General features: G+C 36.6%; 1 protein-coding gene across 1 annotated transcript in view; it reads left to right on the top strand.

The window, feature by feature from the left end:
- The first annotated feature begins 1,457 nt into the window (after positions 1 to 1,457).
- Positions 1,458 to 27,332, top strand: part of ntng2b (netrin g2b) — a 73,518-nt gene continuing 47,643 nt past the window's right edge. The window contains exons 1-3 of the mRNA XM_083564123.1: positions 1,458 to 1,984; positions 6,054 to 6,599; positions 25,800 to 26,443. Coding sequence (XP_083420249.1) covers positions 6,285 to 6,599; positions 25,800 to 26,443 — 959 coding nt within the window. The 5' untranslated portion in view covers positions 1,458 to 1,984; positions 6,054 to 6,284. The remainder of the gene's footprint in view (positions 1,985 to 6,053; positions 6,600 to 25,799; positions 26,444 to 27,332) is intronic.

The following is a 27,332-nucleotide window of genomic DNA, read 5'->3' as shown; positions in this document are numbered from 1 at the left end:
GTAACATGTTCTGCAAGGGAGTGTGTGTGCACATTATTGATTGTACTTGTAGGTTATTGGAAGATCCCTGCCTCATTGGGTAACTTTCTTTCTGAATAAATGATTAATTTAATTCTAATTTATTTACCTTCTTTGTGCATTTATATTTTATATTATATTGTGGGGGGGGGGGGTGTTAATTTGGTTGTTGTTTTTTTCTCTCATGCTTTTGAATACAAAAGCTTCACTCCACATTTTGCACAATCCATATTCTATATGGGAACCAACCTACAATTTAATTTTCAAATTCCTAATGGTTGTAAGGTCACCTTTTTTTTTTATCCCACAGCACAATGGCCTGATTGCCAAATAAGATATAAAGGTAAATATGTAAGCTGCTGCATGCCAATAAAATGTCCATGTTAACTAGCACACTATAACCCATGCACCATAAACTGTATAGATAATATAAATAATATACATTTATATGTCAGCATGCATTTTGTTCTCACGCTGACAAGCAGAGCTACAGTATAGTGACTCTTCTGTCTCTCTTCCCTCACTACACCTTCCAGATGCTTTGTGCTTATTATAGTGCTGCATAGGAACAATGCCAGGTTGGCATTCAGATTAAACCATTATACTGTCTATATTACTTTACAACCCATGACAAAACAGATAGAAAAGATTGCAATGGCTAGTCATAACGCTGCCCGAGGGCACAGCTGGACACACCTCCCCACCTCAACCAATCAGCTTTTAGCTAAAGGCTGGTTAATGCAAAGCACTGTATATACACATGAAACACTGTTTTGCTTGTTTGTTTGTTTGTTTGTTTAAGGCAAGGGTTTTTGAAGCGTTCATGCCACACCCTCTCTGCAATGAAAAATTGCAAACATACATGCAGAAGTCAATGCAGAAGAAGTGGTGGATGAAGTTTTAGAGATTTAGGTCCAAACTTAACAGATTGTTTAATATACTGTAGTTTAGCCTGCTTTTTTCAATGAGTCACAATACTGCAGGCTTTTCTACAAGGATGCAGATATGACAGTGGCCATGACAGCAAGCTGACAACATTCTTAGAACATGTTTGTGTACTACTGATTTCATACCCCAGAGAACTATTTTGTCCACCCTAAATAGGCTGTAATAGACCTAATTATTTTTTTATTCGAAGTTTATTTAGTTGTGCATTAAAGTAGTCAGTTTTGTGGTGCATTTTCTATATCCCAGAGTTATTATACTTAGAAAACTTGGTACTCAGGCCCCAAAGGGGAGAACTGTTTAAATGAAAGGGCGTCAAGCGTTTATATCTGTCTGTCTGTCTGTCTGTAACAAGGAGTAGAACCAGCCAAAGCGCTCGCACGCGCCACAGCGCTGCTGCCAGTCTCCAGCGCGCGCTCCGCTCAGGGTGGTTCCGTGTTAGTGAGAGCGCGGGCAGATAAAAGCGGCTCAGATAGCGCGTGAGAGTGATGGGGGAATAACGGATTAGCGGGAGGAAGGAGAGGAGGGAGGGATGGAGAGATGGAGGGAAGAAGGGAGGGGAAAGAGGAGGGAGTTTATTTTTCCCCCGCGATGCCCCCCCTCCCTTCAACCCTCTTATGTTGCCCTTGAGCGCGCGGGGCAAATCCAATCCTTTAAAGTCGGTAAGAGCAAAAGGAGGGCGCGTGCAAAGTCCGTCGTTTTACTTTGGAAAGCTGCAGCTCCTTCCCGCATTTGCTGCGTGGGAATTCGGCTTTACCCCACACCTCGCTTACGGAAGTAGGGCATCTTCCTGGGAGAAGAGTCGAGCTGCTTTACACGCAGGAGCAGGAGGAGGGAAGAGAAGAAAAAACAACAACAATACAACAAAACACGGAAGAAGAGCATCTTTTCCCAATAGGGCAGACCGAGCGCACTCCAAAACCGCACGTGAGCGTGTGAGAGCAGGGGGACACCGGAGCGCGCGCACCTGGCACCACACGGCACATGGAAGGAGTCTCGCGCAAAATATAAAAGGGTCCCGGTAAGTACTGCTGAACTCTGAACTAACCGAACCAACCTTCATCAGAACTACTGCAGTGGGGGGGAAACACTCCGGGACGGTACGATCCACCCACATCTCACGCGCACCCGGTACGGCTCGAGCTTCCTGCGAATTAAACGGTACTTACTGCTACTAACATGCACGCGACGACACTTAAAAGTTGCTCCAAAGTCGCGTCGATGGTTATGGGCGGACAAGCGCGAGCTCCATCGGTGTTCGTTATAATTGGCTCTGTCTTGCAGTAACTCGTATTTACTGTAACGGGGACACGACACACCCCGCGCGCTGCCGTCCGCTATGCGGAGGAGAGAGAGAGAGAGAGAGAGAGAGAGAGAGAGAGACAGAGAGAGAGAGAGAGAGAGAGAGACTCGGCAAGTCACAGTGCATCACCCGCACCATGCAGTGCATTGGAATAGCAATTCCTTAAAATCAAACAAATGATGAAGAGGGATAATGGGATAACATGCCCTACCTACTAATGCATGGAGGACAAAAAAGTTATTAGTTTATCTAGCAAATGTTTGCTTTCTATTCATAAATTGGGCCAGTATTACAGTACCTTTAAGTTTGACTCATGCTGAAAAATCTTTGAAAAAACATATACTTGTTGACCTATCACAAGTGTTTAAGTCACATGTTTAAAACACTTCATGAACTATTATTTTATTGTTTGCAAATACCATATGTAGATAGATAGATAGATAGATAGATAGATAGATAGATAGATAGATAGATAGATAGATAGATAGATAGATAGATAGATAGCTAGATAGATAGATCTACATAGTTCAGGTACACAGCAACAAAATGCAGTTTCACACACTACCAGATGTGTACCATATTGCAATTGTGCAAACTGTGCAGATGAATATGCAAATATATATACATGTAATTTATGTATGTAAGTATATATAGAAAAAATATAAAGGCTATGGCAGTGTAAGAATGTGCACAAAGGAGATGTTTCAAAGGAGATGTCTCAAGGAACAATACTAAAGAAATCAAAATTGGATCTATTTTAAAGTAATTAAAGTGCTGCTTTTATAGCAGTATAGATTTACTGTTTTTTTCTGAATTTAACTCAGACATTATTGTCAAAATAGCTGCCAACAAAAGTGAGTACACCCTAAGCCATTCCAGCTGTACATCAATTAAACCATCCAAAGCCACATGTCCTTTTCATCATGTTCATGTTTTGTCTGCTTGACAGGACCACACAAATGTGTGTACCTTGTATTAGAGCAGTAAAAAATTTGGTGCTTATTCTCTCATACTGACCACTGGATGTTCAACATGACACTTTATAGAAAATAACTCTGAGGATTTGAGAATTTTTATTGTTGCCCTCCACAAAGATGGCCCAGGCTATAAGAAGATCTGTAACACCATGAAACTGAGTTACAGTACAGTGGCCAGGGTCATACAGAGGTTTTCCAAGATGGTTCCACTCGGAACTTGCAAGAGTAAAGCATCATGGTCTTGGGTTGCATGAGTGCAAACACAACAATTTGCCAATGCTAACCATCTTTCCTGTATTTAAAAAAGACAGGCCATTTGTTTTTCTTTATTAATAATTACATATAATGTCCACAGAACAAGTTCTCATTGCCAATTTCTGACCTGTCTCCATTCTGAAAAAACCCCTGTAATGCTACAGAAGCCACAAAGTCCTTTCAAAGTGTCAGAACAAGTAATGAATCCGTGGATGACAATGAGCCAAAGTGCCATCATTTATTTAGCTGAATTTCCTAATTATTTACAGGATTACATTTGCATCCAAGGGTTAGTTGTAGGAATGCGATTAGGACGAGCCATGTTACATGTCCTATCGATACCTATGTAAAACAGAATAGAACCCAGCTTGCTTGTTTGAATTCAACAAACAGTGTCTCTGTACACAAACTACAAGGCTTATAAAAGCAGAAAAATAAGCGTCTATTGCTGGGCAGGTGTCTGGCTTTGTCATCATGTATGTCTGGGTTAAAACCAAAACTGAACTTCAGTACAGCAAAAAATCCATGCTAGTTATGAGTATTATTATTATTATTATTATTATTATTATTATTATTAATAAAAATATTCCTTGATAATATAAGCCTAATAAAATGATCTGATATAAGTGACAGAACGATTGATATTTTTTGTTGTGTACAGATCACTGGATGCAGTGTAGCATACTGTTCTGTTTTACAGTGTCTTTAGGGATTAATATAGTATTATTGCTTCAGTGACCTCACTGGGAAAGTAACAAAGTCACTGGGCATCACAGTAAAAATAAAATGACAACATGATTCGAATGGTTTTCTTCGAATTTTAATAAATAAATAAAAAACATTTCATAGGGAATATGTAGCTAATCTGTAGTTCGTGTGAGCCAGAATAAGATCTCTTGGATTAGTTTAAGAGTAACCTTTACACAAGAAACTTTGTGCATAATAATGTGTCTGCACAAAACAGGCCTCATTTGTCTTATCCTTGCTATCAGAAATGCATTAGCATAATGTAATATACGAGAACGTAGCTGGGGTATGACAGGAAGAAGCTGTGTCATATTGTTCACTAAACAGATTGAGTAACATATTCACAATGGAAACTGTGTTTGTAGTATATAATTATACTTAATAATAATAATGATTTTTATTATGATAGGTATGACCCTGTACACTAAGGAATTGGTGGAACCGCCAGATGCCTGGTTAAAATGTAGCTGAAATTTAGAGCAATTCTTCACCAAGGCAAATAGTTTAAGTGGTAATGTGGCCATTTAACAAAATGGTTCAGTCAAAACGTTAAAATGGCAAGCAAACAAAATAGATTTTCAGAATCCAGGGTTGTGATAAAGAGAAAGGCTTTGGCTTGTCATTGACCATGTAACATGGAAACCTCTCAAAGCCCAGATTGTCCATTCTTCTGGGACATTCAATAATAAGTAACAAATCTCCATTCAGAAGCTTCCCAGTATAGAGACAAAAGTACATTGTGCTCGCTTATGCTTCAAAAATGTGGATTGCAACATTTAAAATGGCTATTATTAATGTACTCATTGTATCACACAGAGATACATTATAATATAGAAGATAAAAATATAAAAAGACAAAAAGGAAGCTCTTTTGGCATTATATAATGACATGACATACTGCAGTGTACTTTCCATTTAGCACAACACGCTATGTACTTAAATTCACGCTATTAGTACAGACGGGTGACAAATGGAAAATATGGTGGCCAAACATGTGGGTCATTTGGATCAATCCATCAACTTGTGAAATTATTCAAGTCAACAATGCAGATTGTTTTAACAGTCATTATCTATGACATTATTATTTGTAAATTAATAATGGGCCTAACCCAGATTCTCAACATAATCATATGTCAGTCATATGATTACCAGATGCTTTAAAACATAATCATATTATGTCATAGAAGATTTAGCCGTATCATCAAATCTACAATTGTCACCTTAGAAATCTAAATTAAACTTTATTCTAGCAACCTGTCTTGATGTAAAATATCAAATGTATTGCTTTGAATAAACAAAGTTTATGTAAAAAAGGTTTAGACTCATTAAAAACATTCAGAGGCAATCAACTCTCTATAATATGGCAAAATTTAAATAAGGTTTATTCATGAAAGTATTTTGTATTTAAATGCTGTTAATAGTGGGGTCCTAAAATGAATACCTAATATAAATAACATTTTATTAAGGTTTTATTTATAACAAACTTATTGGGGTATTATTGAGACATTATTTCTAAAAAGCTTGACAAAAATGAATTAAATTTTTCCCCAAATAGTAGAAGTTGGCTTATGCAAATTTAATACAGTAGCTGCCCTTCTGTATACTTATTAATGCAAAGTGAAAAATAACCCTAATGCTTATAGACCTTTAAATGTTTTTAGACACACACACACACACACACACACACACACACACACACACACACACACACACACACACACACACACACACACACACACACACACACACAACTCATCTCTTTAGAATGTAATACTACTAACTACTAACAGTTTATTGTCTTGGTTTCAGGAACATGGAGTTTGGAGTTTGGTGAATGTGTAAAAAATGCCAGTGGAACAACTCTGATGGTGTGATGGACAAGAAACTAAGATGGACAATGGACTTTATTTGCATTTCTCACTGATTTTGTATCTCTTCTCTTATTTCTGTATCCGCAATTCCTTAACCTTTTAATGCTTTGACGTAAGAAAAAAAAAAAAGAAAATACCTCATACAGAATGACTGCGGCAAGTTTACCAGATGCTCTCACATAACTCCTATTCTATGCCAACGTCTCTTTCCTTTGAATTTTACGGCGGCCCTTCTCTTGTTTCCTGGTTGGCGCTTGTCATGCTGGCACGAACCACTTTCTTCCTCCTTGTCCTCCTGCACATTCTGGTGCAGGTTCAAGGCCAGTACGAGTTGTGCAAATCACTCCTTAAAACGGATGAGGGCTCAGTGTGGGAGCAGCATGCGTGCCAACCCAAAAACCAATCAATGAAGGAGTATATGCGCATACGTGTGGAACCACCGGGCATCACGTGTGGCAACCCACCTGAGAGATTCTGCACACTGGTGAGTTAGCAACAATTACAATCACATGTTTACGATAAATGTCTGGAACTGTTAAAAAGATAAAGTTCAAAATAATATGATGGGAATTTTAGTCTGAGGCTATAATCCTGATATGGTGCAGCATTTCAATTCTTTTAGTTTTCTTTTGGATTTTAGTTTTTTTCCCCCTGAAATTTGGGTCACATAGTAATACCATCACTATATGAATAATTTAACAACTGAGTGTAGCTGTTGTATTAACAGCTCTTTGCTAGATGTCATTATAGCAATATTGGCTATATGTGTGCAGGAATAAGAAGTGTGCATTAAGGAAATGAAACTTCTTATAGACCTCTGGGCATCCCTAGGAATCATACAAACTAGCCTGCTAACTCTATCTAATTAGGTACTTTAGCTACCGCAGATAAAACTACCACATCTGGTGAACTATGTAGTTTGTTATTACATTTATTTTACAACCCTAAACCTGTTTGGCACAAGACAGCGGCGCACAAACCTTTTCCTATTAAGGCCCAATAAACCAAACATGATTAATTGGCATTGGATGTAAATAAATGCTGCATTTTGCCAAACATTATATTAAAATTAGAACTTATTTGTTTCTTTTCATTCTTTAATATATATTAAAAAAAAAATTATATATATATATATATATATATATATATATATATATATATATATATATATATATATATATATATATATATATATATATATATATATATATAAAAATAAATAGAAACCATGACTCTGTAATGCGCTTAACTGATGCAGCTTTAATTGAAATTGTAGTTTAGTAAAAAATTATAGAAAATAAAGAAACAATCCAATGTATTCATTATAACATTGTGGCCAGTGAAGTAAATAACACTGATTATCTCTTTATCGCCTGTTATTGTGTGGGATATATAAGGCACCAAGTGAACATTTTGTCCTCATAGGGCAAGCATAAGAATTTGAGCAAATTTTACAAGGACTAGATGACTGGGTCAGGGCATCAATAAAACTGCAGCTTTTGTTGGGTGTTCCCAGTTTGCAGTGGTCAGTATCTATCAAAATCTGGTCCAAGGATGAAACAGTGGTAAACCGGGGACAGGGTCATGGACGGCCAAGTCTCACTCTTACATATAGGGAGCGATGGCTGGCCCACGTAGACTCATCCAACAGATAAGCTATTCAGCTAAAATAGCTATAGAAGTTAATGCTGTTAATACTTGATGGGTCAGAACTGTTTTGGCAGCAAAAAGGGGAGCACCACAATGTTAGGCAGGTGGTCATAATGTTATGCCTGATTGGTGGCCATAAAGTTATGCCTGGTCGGTGTATATAGCATGGTAGTCCAAACCAAAGGTCACCACAGGCAAGTTTTGGCCTGTGGGCCCTAGCTTCTGGCTTAGATCAATGTCTTTTATATAATGTACCAACAAAATACACCACCATCTTTTATTATAGCTTATTCAGTTATCATGAATTCTCTAGCTAAAACAGTTTGACTACTAGGATATGGTGTAAATCCCACCTAAATCCGATTGCCTTTTAAATAATACACAGTGGAAACAGCCTTCTATTGTGCCTAAAGCTGGGAAATGACAAGGTTTCACATTGACAAATGTGAGATGGTATAAAACATACGCTTTAAATTTAACCGCCATTTCTGACCCAACATCTCTGATTAAGGACTGAAAAGAAATCTTGTTAACTTTTTGTATGTTGAATGACACATCTTTTGGACTATGCAGTCCTCTTCAGGAGCTGCTTTGTCATGGTCAGGGTTGAGGAGGATCTAGCTGATAATACACTTTATTGCAAAGCACCATGCGCATGGATACACATTTGCACACACCCAAGAGTCTAGCCTAGCAATTTCACAAACCAGAATATTTTTTGGGTGATGAAATACAAACAGTAACTAAAGCTCAGGACCCATTGATTATCCTACAAAAGTGTATAAGTGGTCCTCATCCGTCAAGAAGTCCAACCTGGGTCGTGTTTCTGATCACTGTTCTGTTCCAAAGCCATGCAGGGTAGAAGGTATATTATAAAAGAGCATACCTGATGACAAATCCATCAAAATTTTACTTTACAATCCCTGGGAATGAAAGATCTGAAGATTACCCAGCACATCATAACTGAAGTTTTTCAAACACATGGAACAGGGAATTGGTCCCAGGCAACTTATAATGTTGTTCAGTTCATATTAGGTTTTAGTAAAGCATGGTAATAAATCCTTAACAGCCAGAGAATAATGTGTTGCTGCATTAGTGGTATATTAAAGTTTATAAAAGCAATTTAAGACCTGAGGAAGCCTACAGGAGGAAATGTTTTTGTTCTATTTTCCCTCACAAGGAAGCATTTCGCCAGCTTGCATGTCATTTTTAAATATTATGAAACATAAAAAAAAAGTTTTTTCATTCTTTACAGCAGACAATGACGGGCAATTTTTTTTTTAATAATATATAATAATAATGTGGCTGAGATCAGCTGAGAGGAACACACTGAGGTGTTGTTTACACACACGGTTTCTTGGCAAAGTGAAAGAGCCCAAAGTAAAACAGAGATTTGGGAGGATATCAGAATTTAGCGCACCATTGGAGAGATGTTGACATTTGAAGGACAACAGAGAATCCAGGGATTATAGTGTTTTGGATTATTTTCATAGTGACATAATTAGAAAAAGCATTAAGTAAGAGGAAAATCCTCACATTATATATAACACAAATAGTATATATGAGTGATATATGAAATACAAAGTTTTAACAAATGGTAAGTAATTCAATGTTGGCCTATGTTCATTACTTAAGATATCTATCTGGGTTGTTGGAGTGTAAAAGATAAGGTAAGTTTTATAAGCATGTTATAAAAAAATTTTTTTCCTTAATGACAAAGGTACAGAAAAAAACCCTTAAGGAACGAATTGTTCATAATTCTGAGCAGCCACAGACAACCTTGAGTGAATTCTCAATTTTCAAGACTACACACACAACACAAACTTTTACATTTACTTGTTGTGTATTGATGGCGCAAACCTGCTAATGGAGGTCTAAAATGTTGCTTGGATCTCACTATGCTCTGAAATATTGATGTCTCCTAAATAGTGGATGCCCAGCTGAGATGGACAGGCATGTCAGAGTCAGCACTTCTTCCACAAAGTCGCCTTTCACTCCTTCCCTCTGTCTATCCATTCATCCCTTTATGCTTTGGTTTATTCCTCAGAAAAAAGTATTGAGGACCAGGGTAGGACAGACAGAAATGTCACAGTAAACCATCAATTCTATCCCTCTATTGCTCCATGCCTTTTAACTCAAAGAAAAAAAAAATTCTGCTAACTCATACAAGACAGCCATCCTGCACATGAAAACTGGCAATTAAAACTGAGACGCGATCCATGAAAAAGTCATATGACAAGAATGTCAATGGGCTTTGCCATCTTGTCGTCCCTTAATTATCCCTTCATAAAATCGACACAGTAAAAAGTAGAGACAAAATCAGATCAGAGTCATGGCCCAGTGCCGGCCCGAACTTAATACTTTTTATCTGTCCCACATCCTGTACCTCCATGGACTGCCAACAACAAACCCAAATAAAAGTGGCTGCCAGAAGACAAACTCAGGTGGGAGTCTCAATAGTCTGCTTACATAGGGGTTATTAGACTCTCTCTTTCTCTCTCTCTCTCTCTCTCTCTCTCTCTCTCTCTCTCTCTCTCTCTCTCTCTCTATCTATCTATCTATCTATCTATCTATCTATCTATCTATCTATCTATCTATCTATCTATCTATCTATCTATCTATCTATCTATCTATCCATCCATCCATCCATCTATCCATCCATCCATCCATATAACATTTTGCCCTGATTCCCCAATGTATGGAGACTTTTGAGGCACCCTGTATTTGGACACTTTTGCCTAAATATTAAATGTCACACAAACATTATATATGGTGTGTTGCATTGTTTGGCCCAGATTACAAACACTGTGAAAACCTTAACTGTGAGTGATAAACAGTTGGACCAATCTTGATCCACAATATCAATGACATTACCATAACTGACTCTAATTAAATTTAGAAATAAAATTTTTTGAATCCCATCTTGTCCAGTTCTTTAGAATTATCTGCCAATAATATATAGAAAAATAAATAAATAAATAAATAAATAAATAAAAACATTTTGGATTGTAATGTGTATTTAACAGTGCATGTAATTAAAAATATGGTACACAGTGATAATCTACTGCTCTATTACCATGTACATAAGGGTATCAAAAGGTTCCAAGACTAGCTACTTTATTTAACTACATTTACACACTATCACCTTCAAAATAGTCCCCTTGAACTGCAATGCAGCACTTCTTGAATATGTTCTGGAAGGCTTCTTTTCAAAGCGTGTCAAGCGCCTTCTGTAATTTGCAATTTCTGGATCTTCCTCTTTAGGAAGAAGGCGAAGTCTACATTGAATTAATCTGGTCAGTAGTGTCGGTGCGTAAGTGAGATCAAACTCACATAAGAAACTCACATATGAAGAGAGCTCGGTGTCAGAGGGCACACATGGTCAGAATAGCAGACGTGGCAAACCACATGGTCAGAATAGCACCAGTTGCTCAGCTCACAGGACACAGGACATCTTTTGGCAGACAGACGTATGAAGGTCGGTGCTCCCTGTGACTGGGCATGCAGGATTGTGCTGTCATCTCTTCAGGTGTTACAAAAGTAGTCTCAAAACCTTTTGATGCTACCTCGTATAATACACCATATAACCTATCATTTTGAATTAAAGTCAGACATTGTGTATTGTTAACTGACATTAACATTCTATGTATTCAGGGTTATTTACACTGTTAAAAAAACGGAAAAGTATGCACAGCAGCCAGAGTGAGAAAAAAGAGCACGCCAATCACAGTGCTTCATTCAGTTACAGAAGTTGTCTGCAGTGCTGCACAGGACTCCAAAGAATCACAGAATTTCTCCAAAAAAATGTGAATTTGGATGTAAGGGAACGAGAACCTTGTTTAGTACTTACCATATAGACATGCCCTGCTGTAGTCATTGTTGCTGCTGTTGTTCTTGATGTTCAATTTTAGAAATCTTGGGATCCGTTTCTGGCTCAGATATGTATGACTGTATTTGATTGTTAGCCACAGTTCATTTAATACAAAATTTTTGCTCCTGTTTTATTTATAGCGATGTCACAGCTTGCACGTTATGCAAAAGCTGCACACGACTCTTTAGCTCCACCCATTTCTTTTACAAATATAATCAAACTGAAGAGTAAAGTTTAACACGAGATTAGCCGAACTGTGTGTGTTAAATCCAGTTTAATATTTCATGTGTTGTCTGCAGACAGTTCAGTTGCATTTGATTCAAATGACTATTACAGTTTAACAGTGGTGTACAGCAGGGATTAAATGTAATTTAACTTATTTTTTCTCGTATGTGTACTTTACCTAAGTATTTCCATAGTCTTTTAATTTACCTTCACTACATTTCAAAGTCAAATTTCATACTTCGAACATTATATGTATAATAAATCATAATACCTTGAATTCTTAAGTACATCTGAAGGCAAATCATTTTGTGCTTTTACTCAAGAAAAACTTTAAAGGGAGCACTTTTACTTTTACTGGAGTAATATTTTACCAAGTGCATCTCTACTTTATTCAACTACATGGTTTGTGTACTTCGTCCACCACTGCAGTTTAATAAAGCCAGTCACGCTTTTGTTAACACCACTTACTTACTGTGTTTAATACTGGTCATAAGACAAAGCGTAACCAATAAGAAAGCAGCCGTGAGAACCTTAAGGAAATGTAAAATTTTAAATATTGGGTAATTAGCAGATCCCTGAATACTGTAAAAAAATTTTTTGATAATTATACATCTTTAGAAAACTGCTATATCCTGATAAGGGCCATTTCACACCCAGAGACAAATCCTGGTACACCCTGAATGGGGTGGTGGACCATCCCAGAGCACCATGCATGCACACACACATTAATGCAGTTTATCATAGTCAATCCAGTCCACCTCATGGCATGTTTTTACGAGATGGGAGGAAACCCAAAGGTAACCCGAAGGGACACCACAGTACCAGACAGTAATCCGAGTTTAGAACAGAGCCCTGGAGCTGCAAGGCAGCAATGTGAGCCTTTACAAAATGATTTTTAAATGATTTTCTTATGTTTAAATGCATGATTGCAATATAAAGAAAACATCTTGCATTTCTAAAATCTATCTGTCATGTTCTGTACAAGTTCCACCGTGAACATGAGTTAAACATATTTCTGCAGTAATTCCTGTAGCGCTCCAACATATGTGCGCTATATGAGTCCATTTCCCTTTTCAGATTCCTGCTTGGCTCCGAAAGGTGTGACATAACTAAAGGAAAACCTGCAATGCAGTAATTAGCAATTACTTTTGCAATTACATTTATTTTACCCAACTTTTGATGTGCTATTTTGTGTTAGTGTACAGAGTAAACAGTGTGTACCTGAATTTGCCTGCACACTTGCATGCGAGGGCGAGGTCAGGTGTACTAATGATGGAAAATCACTAGCTAAGCGGAAAATACAAATACACACGGATGCAATGGAAGATGTGTGAATTGTGTGCACATGCAGTGCAATGGAGACGTGTGTGTGTCTGTGTGTGTGTGTGTGTGTGTGTGTGTGTGTGTGTGTGCGCGCACTGGTGCATTTGCTCCACCACAGAGCTGCTTGTTTTAGAGGCCCAAATGAGCCAGTGCTAAAAATAGCTGAGAGAGAAAGACAGCAAGAGAGAGAGAGAAAGAGACAGAGAGAGAGAGAGAGAGAGAGAGAGAGAGAGAGAGAGAGAGAGAGAGAGAGAGAGAATCAGCTGAGGAGACAGGAAGAAGAAAAGAGGAAAGAAAAAACAGCAAAGTGTGAGGAAGTAACCTATGGTTAAACATGGGGAGGAAAGGTGAAAGCTAAAGGGAGTGGGAAGGTGAGAAGGTCTGGATTTTTTTCAAAGGGAGAGGCCAAGCATGTTGATTTCATAGCCAATGCATTAGCCAGTAACTGGTTACATCATATACTGGAAACGTCAAATGTTACTACTTGTTTCAGTTTTTATGGCAATTATGTAATGTGCTTAAATTGATAATCAGCGGTTTAGACTAAATTTCATGTGCTTTCCCCATAGCTGCTGATGACATGTTACAGATGTTGACATGGGATGAAAAATAAAAACCCAGATTAAGTTAAACATGCACATGATGTACACATGCTGGGGTCCAAATTAGAAAGGTTTAATATATATATATATATATATATATATATATATATATATATATATATATATATATATATATATATATATATATACAGTACAGACCAAAAGTTTGGACACACCTTCTCATTCAAAGAGTTTTCTTTATTTTCATGACTATGAAAATTGTAGAGTCACACTGAAGGCATCAAGGGCTATTTGACCAAGAAGGAGAGTGATGGGGTGCTGCGCCAGATGACCTGGCCTCCACAGTCACCGGGCCTGAACCTAATCGAGATGGTTTAGGGGTGAGCTGGACCGCAGAGTGAAGGCAAAAGGGCCAACAAGTGCCAAGCATCTCTCGGGGAACTCCTTCAAGACTGTTGGAAGACCATTTCAGGTGACTACCTCTTGAAGCTCATCAAGAGAATGCCAAGAGTGTGCAAAGCAGTAATCAAAGCAAAAGGTGGCTACTTTGAAGAACCTAGAATATGACATTTTTCAGTTGTTTTACACTTTTTTGTTATGTATATAATTCCATATATAATTCCACATGTGTTAATTCATAGTTTTGATGCCTTCAGTGTGAATCTACAATTTTCATAGTCATGAAAATAAAGAAAACTCTTTAAATGAGAAGGTGTGTCCAAACTTTTGGTCTGTACTGTATATATATATATACACAATAATACAATTGATTAAACATTGACCGTTGAATTTAACACAAATATTTGTGGTCCATTCCATTTCAAGTGCATGTTTCCATTGTATTTGGATCTACCAAATACAAAAATAAAATAAATATTAATTTTGAAAAAAAAATACTTCCTATTTATAGGCTCAGATTACTATTTGTGGTTTGTGAAGAGTCCAAATTATAGTGATACTGCACTGGGCATCTACATCACAAATGATGAAGAGAATGATCAGGCTTGGCAGGAAGCCACCCTTGAACACCCGGTCCTACCAGGTGTAGCCATGTTTAGCCGAGTAGGTGGAGGCACTGGCCAGGATCCTTGTTGTCTGGCCTTATGCCCTCCTTATAGACTGTGTCATCATTTTCCCAGTAGGGAGAAACATCTGTGTCCATTGGCATTCTTGCCCAAAGATGTAGACATGGAGATGACATCACTTACCTCCAAAACAAAAAGTATGACCTCCAGGACACAGATAACTATTGTTACACAACCAAAAAGTGAAATGTGACTTTGAACAACATGTTTTTATGAACATTATCCCAAAATGACTTTAGTATACACTCTCTCAGGTATTGAGAAGTAGACTAATAAAGTGCTGTAAATAATAAAGAAAATTAACAGAAACAGTTCTATCAAATAGAATATAATGAACACAAGTTAAACTGGACTAAACCTTCTAAACATTGAAAACAAGTTTTTAAAAAATGTTGTCAAATGTGTGATTTCTCTTTTTTTCATTAAAAACAATTCAACAATTTTACTTACTTACTTATTAGAACTCTCACTAATTTGCTTTTACTGTTACCATTATAACCCACTGTGTATGTGGCAAGTTTTAAATCACCTCCATGTACAGAACATGGATGTGCATAAAATATAGCCTTTAGCAGTTGCAGAATTTAAAAACTGTTGGTCCAAATACACTGAGCTGGGATATAAAATAATAATGGGAGTGTTGTGAACTGGCTCACTGTACCTCTGCTGTCAAGCATCTTAAACTGTTTACAGAGGTGCAGCAACACCGAAAGCTAGAGAGAGAATCATTAAAATTTAGAGCTACTGGAAGACATGTTCAACATAGCAGATCTGTTTTGAAGTATCTAATGACTGGTTTCACATCAGCTTGTGGTATAATTTTAGATCAAAGTACATAAAATAGGTAAAACACAAAAACACAGCATATTATTTGGAGATGGCTCTCTTAAAGACTGTAAAAGAATAAAAATTAGTGTAACTAAACGTGTTCACTACAGCTTTAGATTCCTGTTTCTGACTGCATATGATGCTGGTGAAGCCCATCTGCCTCAATGGTTGGCATATCATGCATTCTGAGATGTTTTTCTGCTCACTGTAGTTGTGAAGAGTGGTCATTTGAGGAACTGCTCCTCTGACTACTCTAATCAACAAACCAGTTTGACATGGAACTGCTGCTCTTTGGGTTTTTTCTTTTTTGTTTTTTTCAGTGTTTTAATGTTTTTTTCAGTGTGGGGGGGAAAAAAAAACTTGGTGGTTAAAAACACAGGTATTCCCAAACCAGCCACTATCTTGACCACGCCTTGGTCAAAGTCAGTAAAATTAGACCTTTTCTCCATTCTGATGCCTGATGCCATTAACGGAAGCTTGGTGTGGGTCAGAACCGACATTTTCACCCTGCTTTGGAAATAACATATAGCAACAGCATTCTTACAGTCCTGTTTTTAGCCATTCTTATTCTTAAAGCTCTTCTTGTCTTCTGAATGTACAATTTCAAGACAAAACCACATTCTTTGCAGCAGAGGTGATAAAATCTTTAATTTGGACCCCCTAAAAGAATAATCGAACGTTTTATACTTATAAATGAAGTTGCACAGCGTACAACAGCAGGTGTTGCCAGTTAATCAGATTTGAACTCTTTAAATGAGAGAAGTAAGGACAAATCCTGACTGAGAAAGTGTCCAATTGACTTTCCACATTTTAAGGTAAAGGAGGTTACTGGTTCAGCACACGTCTTAAATCATACGTTATCATTTCAGCTAACAGGGTTTTTATAAAAAAATAAAAAATAAATAAAACATTCACTATCATTAAATCTTGACTCATATCTGGTATGTGCTTTTAGATTCACATTGTGGAGCCAATGCTTTTCTACCTGAAGCACTCTCAGGTCTGCCTCTGCATTACTTTGAAAGACAGGAATCAATTCATTTTGTTAGAACTTGTTTACTAAATATATTTACTGAGAATTTCCACAGTCCACATACTTTTGTACACCTTGAAGCATTTACTTTTTTTTTTCATTTTTATCACTAAAAATTATTCCATATCGCATTTAATGTCAATAAAACCATTATTAACCAATATAACCATTTAATGTCAGTAAAATGCAAGAGGTTCTGTGTGAAAAATATGAAGCCTTTTATATGATCAAAAGTAATACATGATAAGCAAATATGTGATGGCACCTTTTTAGGCCTCCGCAGGACTCACAGCTATGCAGTTTCACAGTAAGAAGAAAATAGTGATTTTGTCTAAATAATAAAATAGATTTATCCCTTTAAAATTTAGTTTGACTTGAGTTATCTTAAGGAGATGACTGCAATGCTTCTTTTTACAGAAAAGTAAACACTTTTTCTATGCCCGCATATGACGTATGATTGAATAATGAAATAGAAGAAGCGGATATCAGAATTCTAACGCAAAGCCGCTAATGTAGTTAATTGTAGTAATCATTCAATGTAGTTTGATGTTGGGTTTGCAGGCTTGCTTATCCTTTGATTTTGCTTCAAAAGCAAAAGATTTTGATTCATTAATTCATTTTCAGTAACTGCTTTATCTTGCTCATAGTTGTAGGATTGAATCCTGGAAAAGCTAAACAAAAGGCAGAAATAGACCCTGGATAAGACTCCAGTCCATTACTGAACATCACACACACTTTAATACTTAGAGGCAGTTTAAAGAATTGAGTATGTGAAACAGTAACTGGAGCTCAGGATCGAAACAGGCATGCTTGAGCTGTGGGTTGTGATACTATTCAAATAACCCTTGAGAAATTTTCTACTCAGAATATAGATGCCCATAAAATGGTCTTTCTTTGCAATCTGTAAGCCGTTTTTCTCTGTTTTTCGTGTCTTCTTTCACTTACAGTAAACTCAGCTCTTGTGAGGGTGTATTCCACAGAGTGCTGTCTACACAATATTGATCTAATAACCATAAACTGAATTCATATTGTGTTCCTCGTACAGTGTCACGCTTTAACACTCTTACTTTCCAAACACACACATATTAGTTTGAGATATGTGACAAAATCTTTATAAATTTAGTTTGAAGTACAGAACAAGAGCATTTTTATATATTACATTTTATGTTCAAATGTTTAAATGAAACGCTCAGGTCTCTATTTTCGTGCCAACCCTAGTGTAAAATGCTAGCTAGCTCCAGCATGTTGCTATTTTAGCTGGGTCGTTATACTATAGGGGTGTAAGAATTGGGCGTGACAATCAAAATGTGCAGACACAGTGGGATCCCTTTTCCACTGTGCGACTGGCTCCTGAGACCTCCTTCTAAGTGCAGGCTCAGGGAAAAAATTGTATTTTCCTGACCTTATAAACAGCCTTATAAGTCATGTCCCATTTCTAACAACCTGGTTTCATGCATCTTCACTATTTATATCACCCCAAATAAAACAGACTTAATTATTTTAGCAGTCAGTCGTGGCTCCTAAAAGCCGATGCATTCTAAAAGGTTTCTGTGAAGAGTTATAATCGCAGTTGTATCCAGTTCCCTGCAATTTAACCACTTCTGATATTGATGTAAACCAGAGTAAGAGAGGAGAAAATGTTTATCCTGTGTTAATTTTGTTAGGAATGCTATTAAAAAAATTTATATCAAATATAAAAGTCTTTTATAACTCTTTTATAAATGCTTTAAGTGGATATTACGGAAGTTTTATCACAGCATTTATTTACCTGAACTCAAACCCCTTTTTTAGATTGTCACTCTATGTCATGAACAAAATAACCACTAATTTATAAGTTAATAAGATATACAGTTTAGTTTTAAATATTAATTTAGTGATTTTACTGTTTGTAGTTAGGAGATCATTAAAAATATATATATATATTGCACGCATAACAATATATTAAGTGCTATTTATTATTTGTTTGAATTGAGCATTCTTGATGGACTTTTACTTTTGGCAGTGCTACTGTCTGACAGTTTGAACTTCACCAGCATACACAATTTAAACAAAATTATAAAGACCTTTATAGCCATATGTGGTTCTTCCCCAAATTGTACATAAACTTTTTTTTGGGCTGTAAATATATATATATAAATAAAAAATATAAAAATATATATAAAAACCTATGGAATGCCATTCGAGGCCAATATTAAATTTGATTAAATATGACACAATGAATTCTTTAATAGCACGTTTCACAAATGTGTAGTTTTTTTTCTAATGAATTTGATCAGAGAAAACAGGATCATTAAATCGTTGCTTATCTCCAGATTTTTATTGATAAAAATTTATTTTTAAAATGAAATTATTTGTGAGTGTTAGTAAAGCATGGCAGTTGAGGTTTTTGTTGGGAGTAACGAGGATGGACAGGATTAGAAATGAGTTTATTATAGGGACCGCGCATGTAGGACGTTTTGGAGACAAGGTGAGGGAGGTGAGATTGAGATGGTTTGGACATGTGCAGAGGAGAGACATGTGGTATATCGGTAGGAGAATGCTGAGGATGGAGCCGCCAGGAAGGAGAAAAAGAGGAAGGCCAAGGAGGAGGTTTATGGATGTGGTGAGGGAAGACATGCAGGTAGTTGGGTTGAAAGAGGCAGATGTAGCAGACAGGGGGGTATGGAGACGGATGATCCACTGTGGCGACCCCTAATGGAAGAAGCCGAAAGAAGAAGAAGAAGTAAAGCATAGCAGTTAAGTGCTCAGTTATCCTGCAAACTATGTGCGGGCATTGCAGGAAAGCACATTGAATAAACAAAAATTTTTACCGTAATACATTAATTTAAACTCATAGCAAGTTAAAAAGCATGATACATTTGTTACGAGTTTGAATTAGTATCACATGGCCCCATTCAATTGTTTACACAATTTACTGTACATATAAAAGATAAAATGCTAAATAATCGAATCTGCTGGATCAAGTGCTATTTTATAAGTCAGGTGAGGGTGGAAGCCATATTATTAAATTAGGCTAAAATAGTACTATTTATCAGTGACACTCTTGGGGGGAAAAAAACATTTTGGGCATTTCAAATAAAAGGTAAAAAACTTTGACACGAACTACCTAAAGCTAATTTAGACTGCTAAATCACTGTTTCTTGTAACTTTTAAAGAAATGTAAATGTAAATGTTTTACACTGATACTTCCAAATGAAACAGTGTCATTGGGTATTGTTGTAGGAAAATTTTGCACACCTAAACATTTCTGCATATCAGCATATTTTGGGAATGCACAAATTTAAATATCAGGAATGACATATGTGCTGATCAACAATGTCTTATTCATGATTTGGTCATAATGTTGTGTCACTTTTGAATAAGCATCCGCCATGTGACATGTTCTTACTTTATTATTTCCATATCATATGCAAATTATTTACATAAAATGTGGCCTACTTTATGTAAACACATCTTTAGCAGGCCAATAAATAAATATGACACACTGGCCACTTAAAATATCGTATTTCAGGAATAACAACGTATTAGTTCAAGGATACAGTCAGTAATGTAAGGAAGCACGAGTACTGTGAAGTTACAGATTAGTGTAGGTTTTACAAATAAGGAAATGCAAGAATTCTAAATATCTGAAGTGAATTGCTCCTGCTCTTCTCTCTATCTTCTTTCTCTTTCTATCTCTCTCTACTACTACTACTACTACTACTACTACAAAACCATTATTCAAGTGTTGTAAGGAATTGCAACTAAAAAGGTCACAGATAAAAAAGAAATCCCTAAAATCACACAGTAAGAATTTAAACTATGCAAATGTTAACTATTCTGATCGTACACACACCAAATGTAAAAATTGTTAATCTTGGAAATTTGCTTAATCATTTTATTTTCAGATTCAATTTTGATTACTTTTAAAATGCAATAATGGAAAGGTTTGGTGGATTGAAATAATTAAATTGACATAATATGTATTGCCCCAAACACCCTGCCCCCCCCAACCACCAATATTATCTAAATTAAAAGAATGATTTTACACTAAGGCTATGATCCTTGTGCTTTAATTGATGTTCGTGGTCTACTTTTCACATAAAGTAGAAAATGTGAAAACCTGTTTCTAATGTTTGTGGTATAAATATATGTGTTTAATGTTCTGCTGAGTGTCTCACTAGCACACAAACACATTCGCACACTGCCATGCTGACAGTACCATGCCGATTGTTGTCGAAGGGATAGGATTCCAGTGAGGATAATTGCTTCAGGGGCTTAGCGATGTGGGCCACCTGGCGAAACAGTTGGCGGTGTGTGCGTATGTGTGTGATATTACATGGGCCTTGGACACTAAGTGAAAGGGAGGGACGGATTACATACACTTCATTTGCTGGCATCCTGCATCGTACATATACTCAAATACCACTACAAATAAACACAAATTTGGCCATTGATATTTGGTAACTAGGGTATTTTGATATACCACCCAGCAATAAAACAAATGCATAGACACACATAATGCAGCCTAGATCGCTTCTGTGCTGTGTAATGCACTAATACACTTACACGTGTACACGTAAACATGGACAGACTCCATTATCTGTGTCAGCTGGCAGATTTGCAGTGGATTTGAACGACTCAAGCTCTTTGTGTAACGTTCTCTGCCTTAATCCAACTGCAGGGTGCTTGTGAATTAGGGGTTAAGATGGGTAGTGTGTGTGTGCGAACGTGTGTAAATGCTGTTTGTCTGCTGTCTAGACTTTTGGACCAAAAATGGTTTAAAACCTGAACAAATAATGTGTGAGTTAGTCAGAGAAAGCAAGAAAGAGAAGAGGGAGGGAGGGAAGAGATCAAGTACTTGAAAGAGCGAGGGATGACATGAGGAGGAGGAAGTTGAGTGAGTGAAGAGATTTTTTAAATGTCTGAGTACAAGGCAGTAAAAGGAAAATTGTTACTACTCACTTTTGCTTCAAATGTCTGAAGTCCTTTTGCATGATCTGTTTTTTGTTTCATCTATTACTATATACATATTTTCCAGAGTATTCTTTTTCAATGTCAAATAATATAGAGCCTTAATATAGAAGACAATATACAGGCTCCTCTTTTCCTGTGTCTTTCTCCTTATCTGCATGCTTGGTTTTATCTTTCATTTTCTCTCTTTTTTTAACCAAATTATTTATTTCCCAAGATGCAAAGCACTGTAATAAGCTATTTTATGAGATGTTATGAGGGATGGGGGTTGCATATGCGTGCATGAGATTTAAATGTGCTTTAAATTGTTGCTCTGTGTTTTTTGAGCTATTGTGAAATTATCCATGTTTTTCTAATTTCTATTATAAATATACCACTCTTTGTGCGTGCGTGCGTGCATGCGTGTGTGTGTGTGTGTGTGTGTGTGTGTGTGTGTGTGTGTGTGTGTGTGTGTGTGTGTGTGTGTATGTGTGTGCGTGTGTGTTTGAAATAGGGAAAGTGGGGAAAGTCATGTTTCTAACATAAAAAAATACTAACAAAAAAACGACAATGATCAGATCACCATATAACACTTTTTTACTTAAACCAAATGGTTTTAGCAGTTGTAGACTGCTGTGTACCACATGCTTAGTAGCTCATAAAGCTGTATACAAGGATTATGTCTTAAGAATAAATGTTAAAAGTGTGAAAGTGTATTTAATGGAGTGTTCTTTTTGGTCAGTAGTGTGTATACCGTCATATAGTTTCATCAACATACAGTGTAGTGTTTTCCCCACATCAAATCATTTATCTGTCGTTCTTATCTATATTATGCTGTGTGGTACTATACAATACTATACTATACTATACTATACTATACTATACTATACTATACTATACTATACTATATTTTGCTATGCAATACTAAACTATACTATACAAAACTATACTATTCTATACTATACTATACAATCCTAAACTATACTGTGAGATACTACACTATATTATTCAATATTATGCTTTGTGATACTATCAATGTTGGACAAAGTACACAAACCATGTACTTAAGTTAAAGTAGAGATACATTAGCCAAAATATTAGTCTAGTTAAAGTAAGCATGCTCTCTTAAAACTTTCACTTTAGTAAAAGTATAAAAGTATTTTCCGTCAAATGTACTTATGTAACCCATGTACTATGATTTATTATAGATTTATTATAAGTTTATGTGAAAAGACTCTTGTAGTTTTACTATTAGCTCACCAATCTATTACAAGAATGATGTAAATTAGTCAAACATTGATTGATATTTATTTAAAGGATCATAAGCCCAAAATCTTTTCAGCTAATTAAAAAATAGAATATAAAAGATATTGTGCAAATAAGGCCACAGGTGTTGTGGCAAGTTAAAATCAGAACTGTAAAGCGGCAATCAAATTTCAAAATATTCGATTTTGAAATGTAGTGAATTTAGGGTAAACACTTCCAAAATAGAAATACTTCAGTAAAGTACAGACGCAAAAAAAGTTACTGAAGTACAGTAACGAATTGCAATAAGGAATAGTATAGTATCCAGTGGTGGATATTATGCTGTGCTATACTATACTATACTATACTATACTATACTATACTATACTATACTATACTATACTATACTATGTTATGCTGTGCAATACTATACTAAACTATACTATTCTATATTATGCTGTGTGATACAATGCTGTTCTATACAATACAGTGCTATATGATACTATGCTATGCTATCCTTTATTATTCTATACTATTCTATGCAATATTATTCTATATTATTCCTTCAAACGCAATACAATCCTTTATTAAACTATATTATACTTTACTACTTTGGATTCCACTTCATGTAGTGCTTGGACATTAGACCTCTTTGAGTGTTTAAAGGCTCTGGCATGTAAAGACATTACTTACAACCAAACATTCCAGTGCTCATGTTAGTTCTCACGCTCCAGTGTTTTGTATTGTTTTAAAGAATTATAATCATACTCTTTATATCAACCAAATGAGGATATGTGCCTCTTTTGAGTCTGGTTCCTCTCAAGGTTTCTTGCTTATAACATCTAAGGGAGTTTTTTTCTTGCCACAGTCACCCAGGCTTGCTCATCAGGGATAAATACACATCATTCACCTTAATTCTTAAATTCTGTGAAGCTGCTTTGAGACAATATCCATTGTGAAAAGCGCTATAGAAATAAACTTGACTATACTATACTATACTATACTATACTATACTATACTATACTATACTATACTATACTATACTATTATATTATATGCTTTGCTATACTGTGTTTTACTATTCTATGCAATACTTTAACTAATACTATCGATTAATAAACTATTTACTACCGAAAATAAATAATGTACACACCATGTTAAAAGATACCGTGAATATTTTCAGTTTGGCAAGCAGTGCTGCTTTTTATGTAAATTAAATAAAGAATAAAGAGTGATCAGCTAACAAGATTCAGACTGCATCTGAACAACGAACTCCGCAAAAGAATAAAAACATTTGCCTGAAGCAAATCAAACTCAGGTTTCAGTCAGTGAAGAACTGCTAAAATAAACATGTAATGACAGGCTTCAGATATCAAATATAACAGGTCCATTAGAGTAATGGTGTAAAAACAGAAAATCCTACCCTTAATGACTATGGTAAAGTAAATATATTTGAGTCTGTTTTTAGCTGGCCAAATTAAACATGTTGGTGTTACTTACAAAACAATGCTTGGCAATGAAAGAAGGTGACATTTGATTAACAGGGAACGATTTCTATCTTAGTGTAAGCTCCAGAATGTATGTACTCGCGTGTTCACGCAGTGCCAATAAGCCAATTTAAAAGTTTTTTTATAATCTAGTTGGCAAGAACAGGAAAATTAAATACAGGCCTTTACTTGATTATATTTGCATTTCTCTTTATATTAAATGATACTAGGCACTAGTCTGGAACCCACCAGCACTCATTTCACAAACAATACTTGGGTTACAATTTATTGTATTCAAAGCCAAAGGGTTTAACATTGTATTTACTCAATGTGCAAACAGAAGCATAATCACAACCTAAAATACCCCTAACCCCAAGGTTAGAGTCATTTGTCTTGAGATCCAGTCTTCAGATATGTCATCTTTCTCCCACATGGCCTGAGATTTCTGATTTAAAAAAGCCATGTCCTCCCCTAATGAGGCACACTTGTCCCTTATAATGAAAGGAAGGAGCACAAGCTCTGAACAAGTCACATGAAGCCCAAGAGGCAGCATAACCCAGAACAGCTGGTGCAAGAACCCCAAAAGTCACAGACAGCCAGGCGGTACTTTCTGCATTTAACTAATTATAGCAATGGTGTAGTTTTCATGATAATTGCCTAATCACCTTCTTATCGTGATTTTCGATGATTATAGTTTTGAATGGGTCATTACACAGCCTTTCATCAGAAGATTGTAGACACAATATATCTGTTTGACATCAGTGTTATCAAGAAGAAATGGCAGGGAGTTGATGTTGGCACATACATGCATAAAAATGTCAATGATGATGACCTCTACTAGTTAGGGAGCTGGTAGCGGGAGCTGGTAGGGGAGGTGCTAGCTCAGTGGTTAAGGCATTGGACTTTGGATTGGAAGGTCACAGGTTCAAATCCCACCACCACCAAGCTGCCACTGCTGGGCCCTTGAGCAAGGTCCTTAACCCTCCCCTGCTCAGTTGTAAGTCTCTCTGGATTAGGGCGTCTGCCAAATGCCTTAAATGTAAGGTAGAACTCAAGAAAGGTGTTTCTGTATGCTTGCTTCCTCTATATCTGAAAGACTGCCAGCACAGTAAATATTATTATCACTGTCTCCTGTAGTCTCACACATAGCTAAGCATAATATGATAGAACATTTTTATTAAATCATTATTATATAGTTTTTTCTTGATGGTTTATGGGGCACTAAATCCCATTGTACTTTTTTTGTGTGTATTTCATTCAAATGTGCTCTCTTTGGGATCCTATTTGTTTATACCGTTTGTGAACACTCAGCAGACACACTCTGTAACCTTTAAAATGCAGTAATAATTACTTATTATTTACTTCATATTTGCCTGCTTTCTACGAGAGCTATAGATACATACATACATATTAACCTTAATATATTTCAATATATTCCACAGGAGAACCCATACCTGTGCAGCGATGAGTGCGACGCTTCCAACCCAGACCTGGCACACCCACCCCAGTTAATGCAGGACCGTGAGCGTGGTGGCCTTGTCACGTATTGGCAGACTCAGACATGGCGCCGCTACCCTGAGCCGCTGCTGGCCAACATAACACTGTCATGGAACAAGAGCCTGGAGCTGACTGACGACATTGAGATAACCTTTGAATACGGTCGGCCTACAGCCATGGCACTGGAGAAGTCGCTGGACTACGGGCACACCTGGCAGCCATACCAGTTCTATGCCGATGACTGTCCGGAGGTGTTTGGAATGGTGCCACAGCGGGCACGCGACCTCACACCGTCCAACGCAACACGTGTCATCTGCACCGAACTCTATTCACGCTGGGTGGGTGCCAAAGGCGATAAGGTAGTTCGCTTTGAGACACGGACCCGATTTACCACCTTTGCTGGGCACCGGCTGCGTGACATGGACAGTCTATGGGCTCGTTTTGAGAACAACAAGGGCCTTCGTGACTTCTTTACCTTCACCGATCTGCGTCTGCGTCTGCTAAAGCCAGCGCTTGGAGGAACATATGTGCAGAGGGACAACCTGCTGAAGTACTTCTACGCGATCTCCAACATAGAGGTGCCTGCCAGGTAAGAGAAATTCTCTCACCCGTTTTCTTACCACTGACTAACAATGAAATAATCCAAATTTAAGCCTTCAAGCAATTTTTGGAAAGATTTAGTAAAACAGATAATAAACAGATAGGGAAATTAGGAGCAGGTTATTAAACTGTTCATTTTAATGCTTTTTAGGGGCAATCAATTGTACTGTAAATACTTGTTTTAATATATTATGAAATGTTAGTCTATACTAAAGATTTGTTTCATTAGAGTACAAACTTGCACATTTGAAAATGAATGAATTCAAAATGGCAGATTATCCTAGAAAGGCTGCATTTAATGTGATATGTACACTCCCTGAGCTTTATTAAGAATCCTGTACTAATACTTATAATGACATTCTTTTTCTAACACTACCACAAAACTTTGTGGCATGGATTCTATAAGATTATTGAATTATAATTATGCTGACAATTAAAAATAATTGCAATTCCAAGGTGCACTTTATACCAGATCCCAAATTTAAATTTCTGCTTTTTGACATGGTGCATTATCGTGCTGGAAGTAGCCATTAGAAGATGGGTTAATTGTAGCCACTAAGGGTTGTATATATCTAGCAACAATACTCAAGTAGTCTGAGGTTTTCAATGATGGTGGCTTGGTATTAACAGCCCAAAATGTGGCAAGAAATCATTCCCTGCACTATTACACCACATTCTCCAGAGTCTGCTGTTGGCACATGGCAGGTTGGGTCCATAGATGCTGTTGGTGCCAAATTTTTCTTAGCATCAGCAGAAATAGAGATTTTGGCTAGATTTTAAACCTATGCCAAACCAACCCCTAAGATTTCTGTTTTTGGTTGACAGAAAGGTTCTGGTCTACCTGAAGGGGTTTTCTGCAGTTTCCCATCCTTAAGGTT

The sequence above is a fragment of the Silurus aristotelis genome (assembly GCF_946808225.1).
Source record: "Silurus aristotelis genome assembly, chromosome: 16".
In the NCBI taxonomy this organism is placed as follows: Eukaryota; Metazoa; Chordata; class Actinopteri; order Siluriformes; family Siluridae; genus Silurus; species Silurus aristotelis.
Note: the sequence above shows the minus strand (reverse complement) of the source record. Positions and strands in the feature narration are given on the sequence as shown.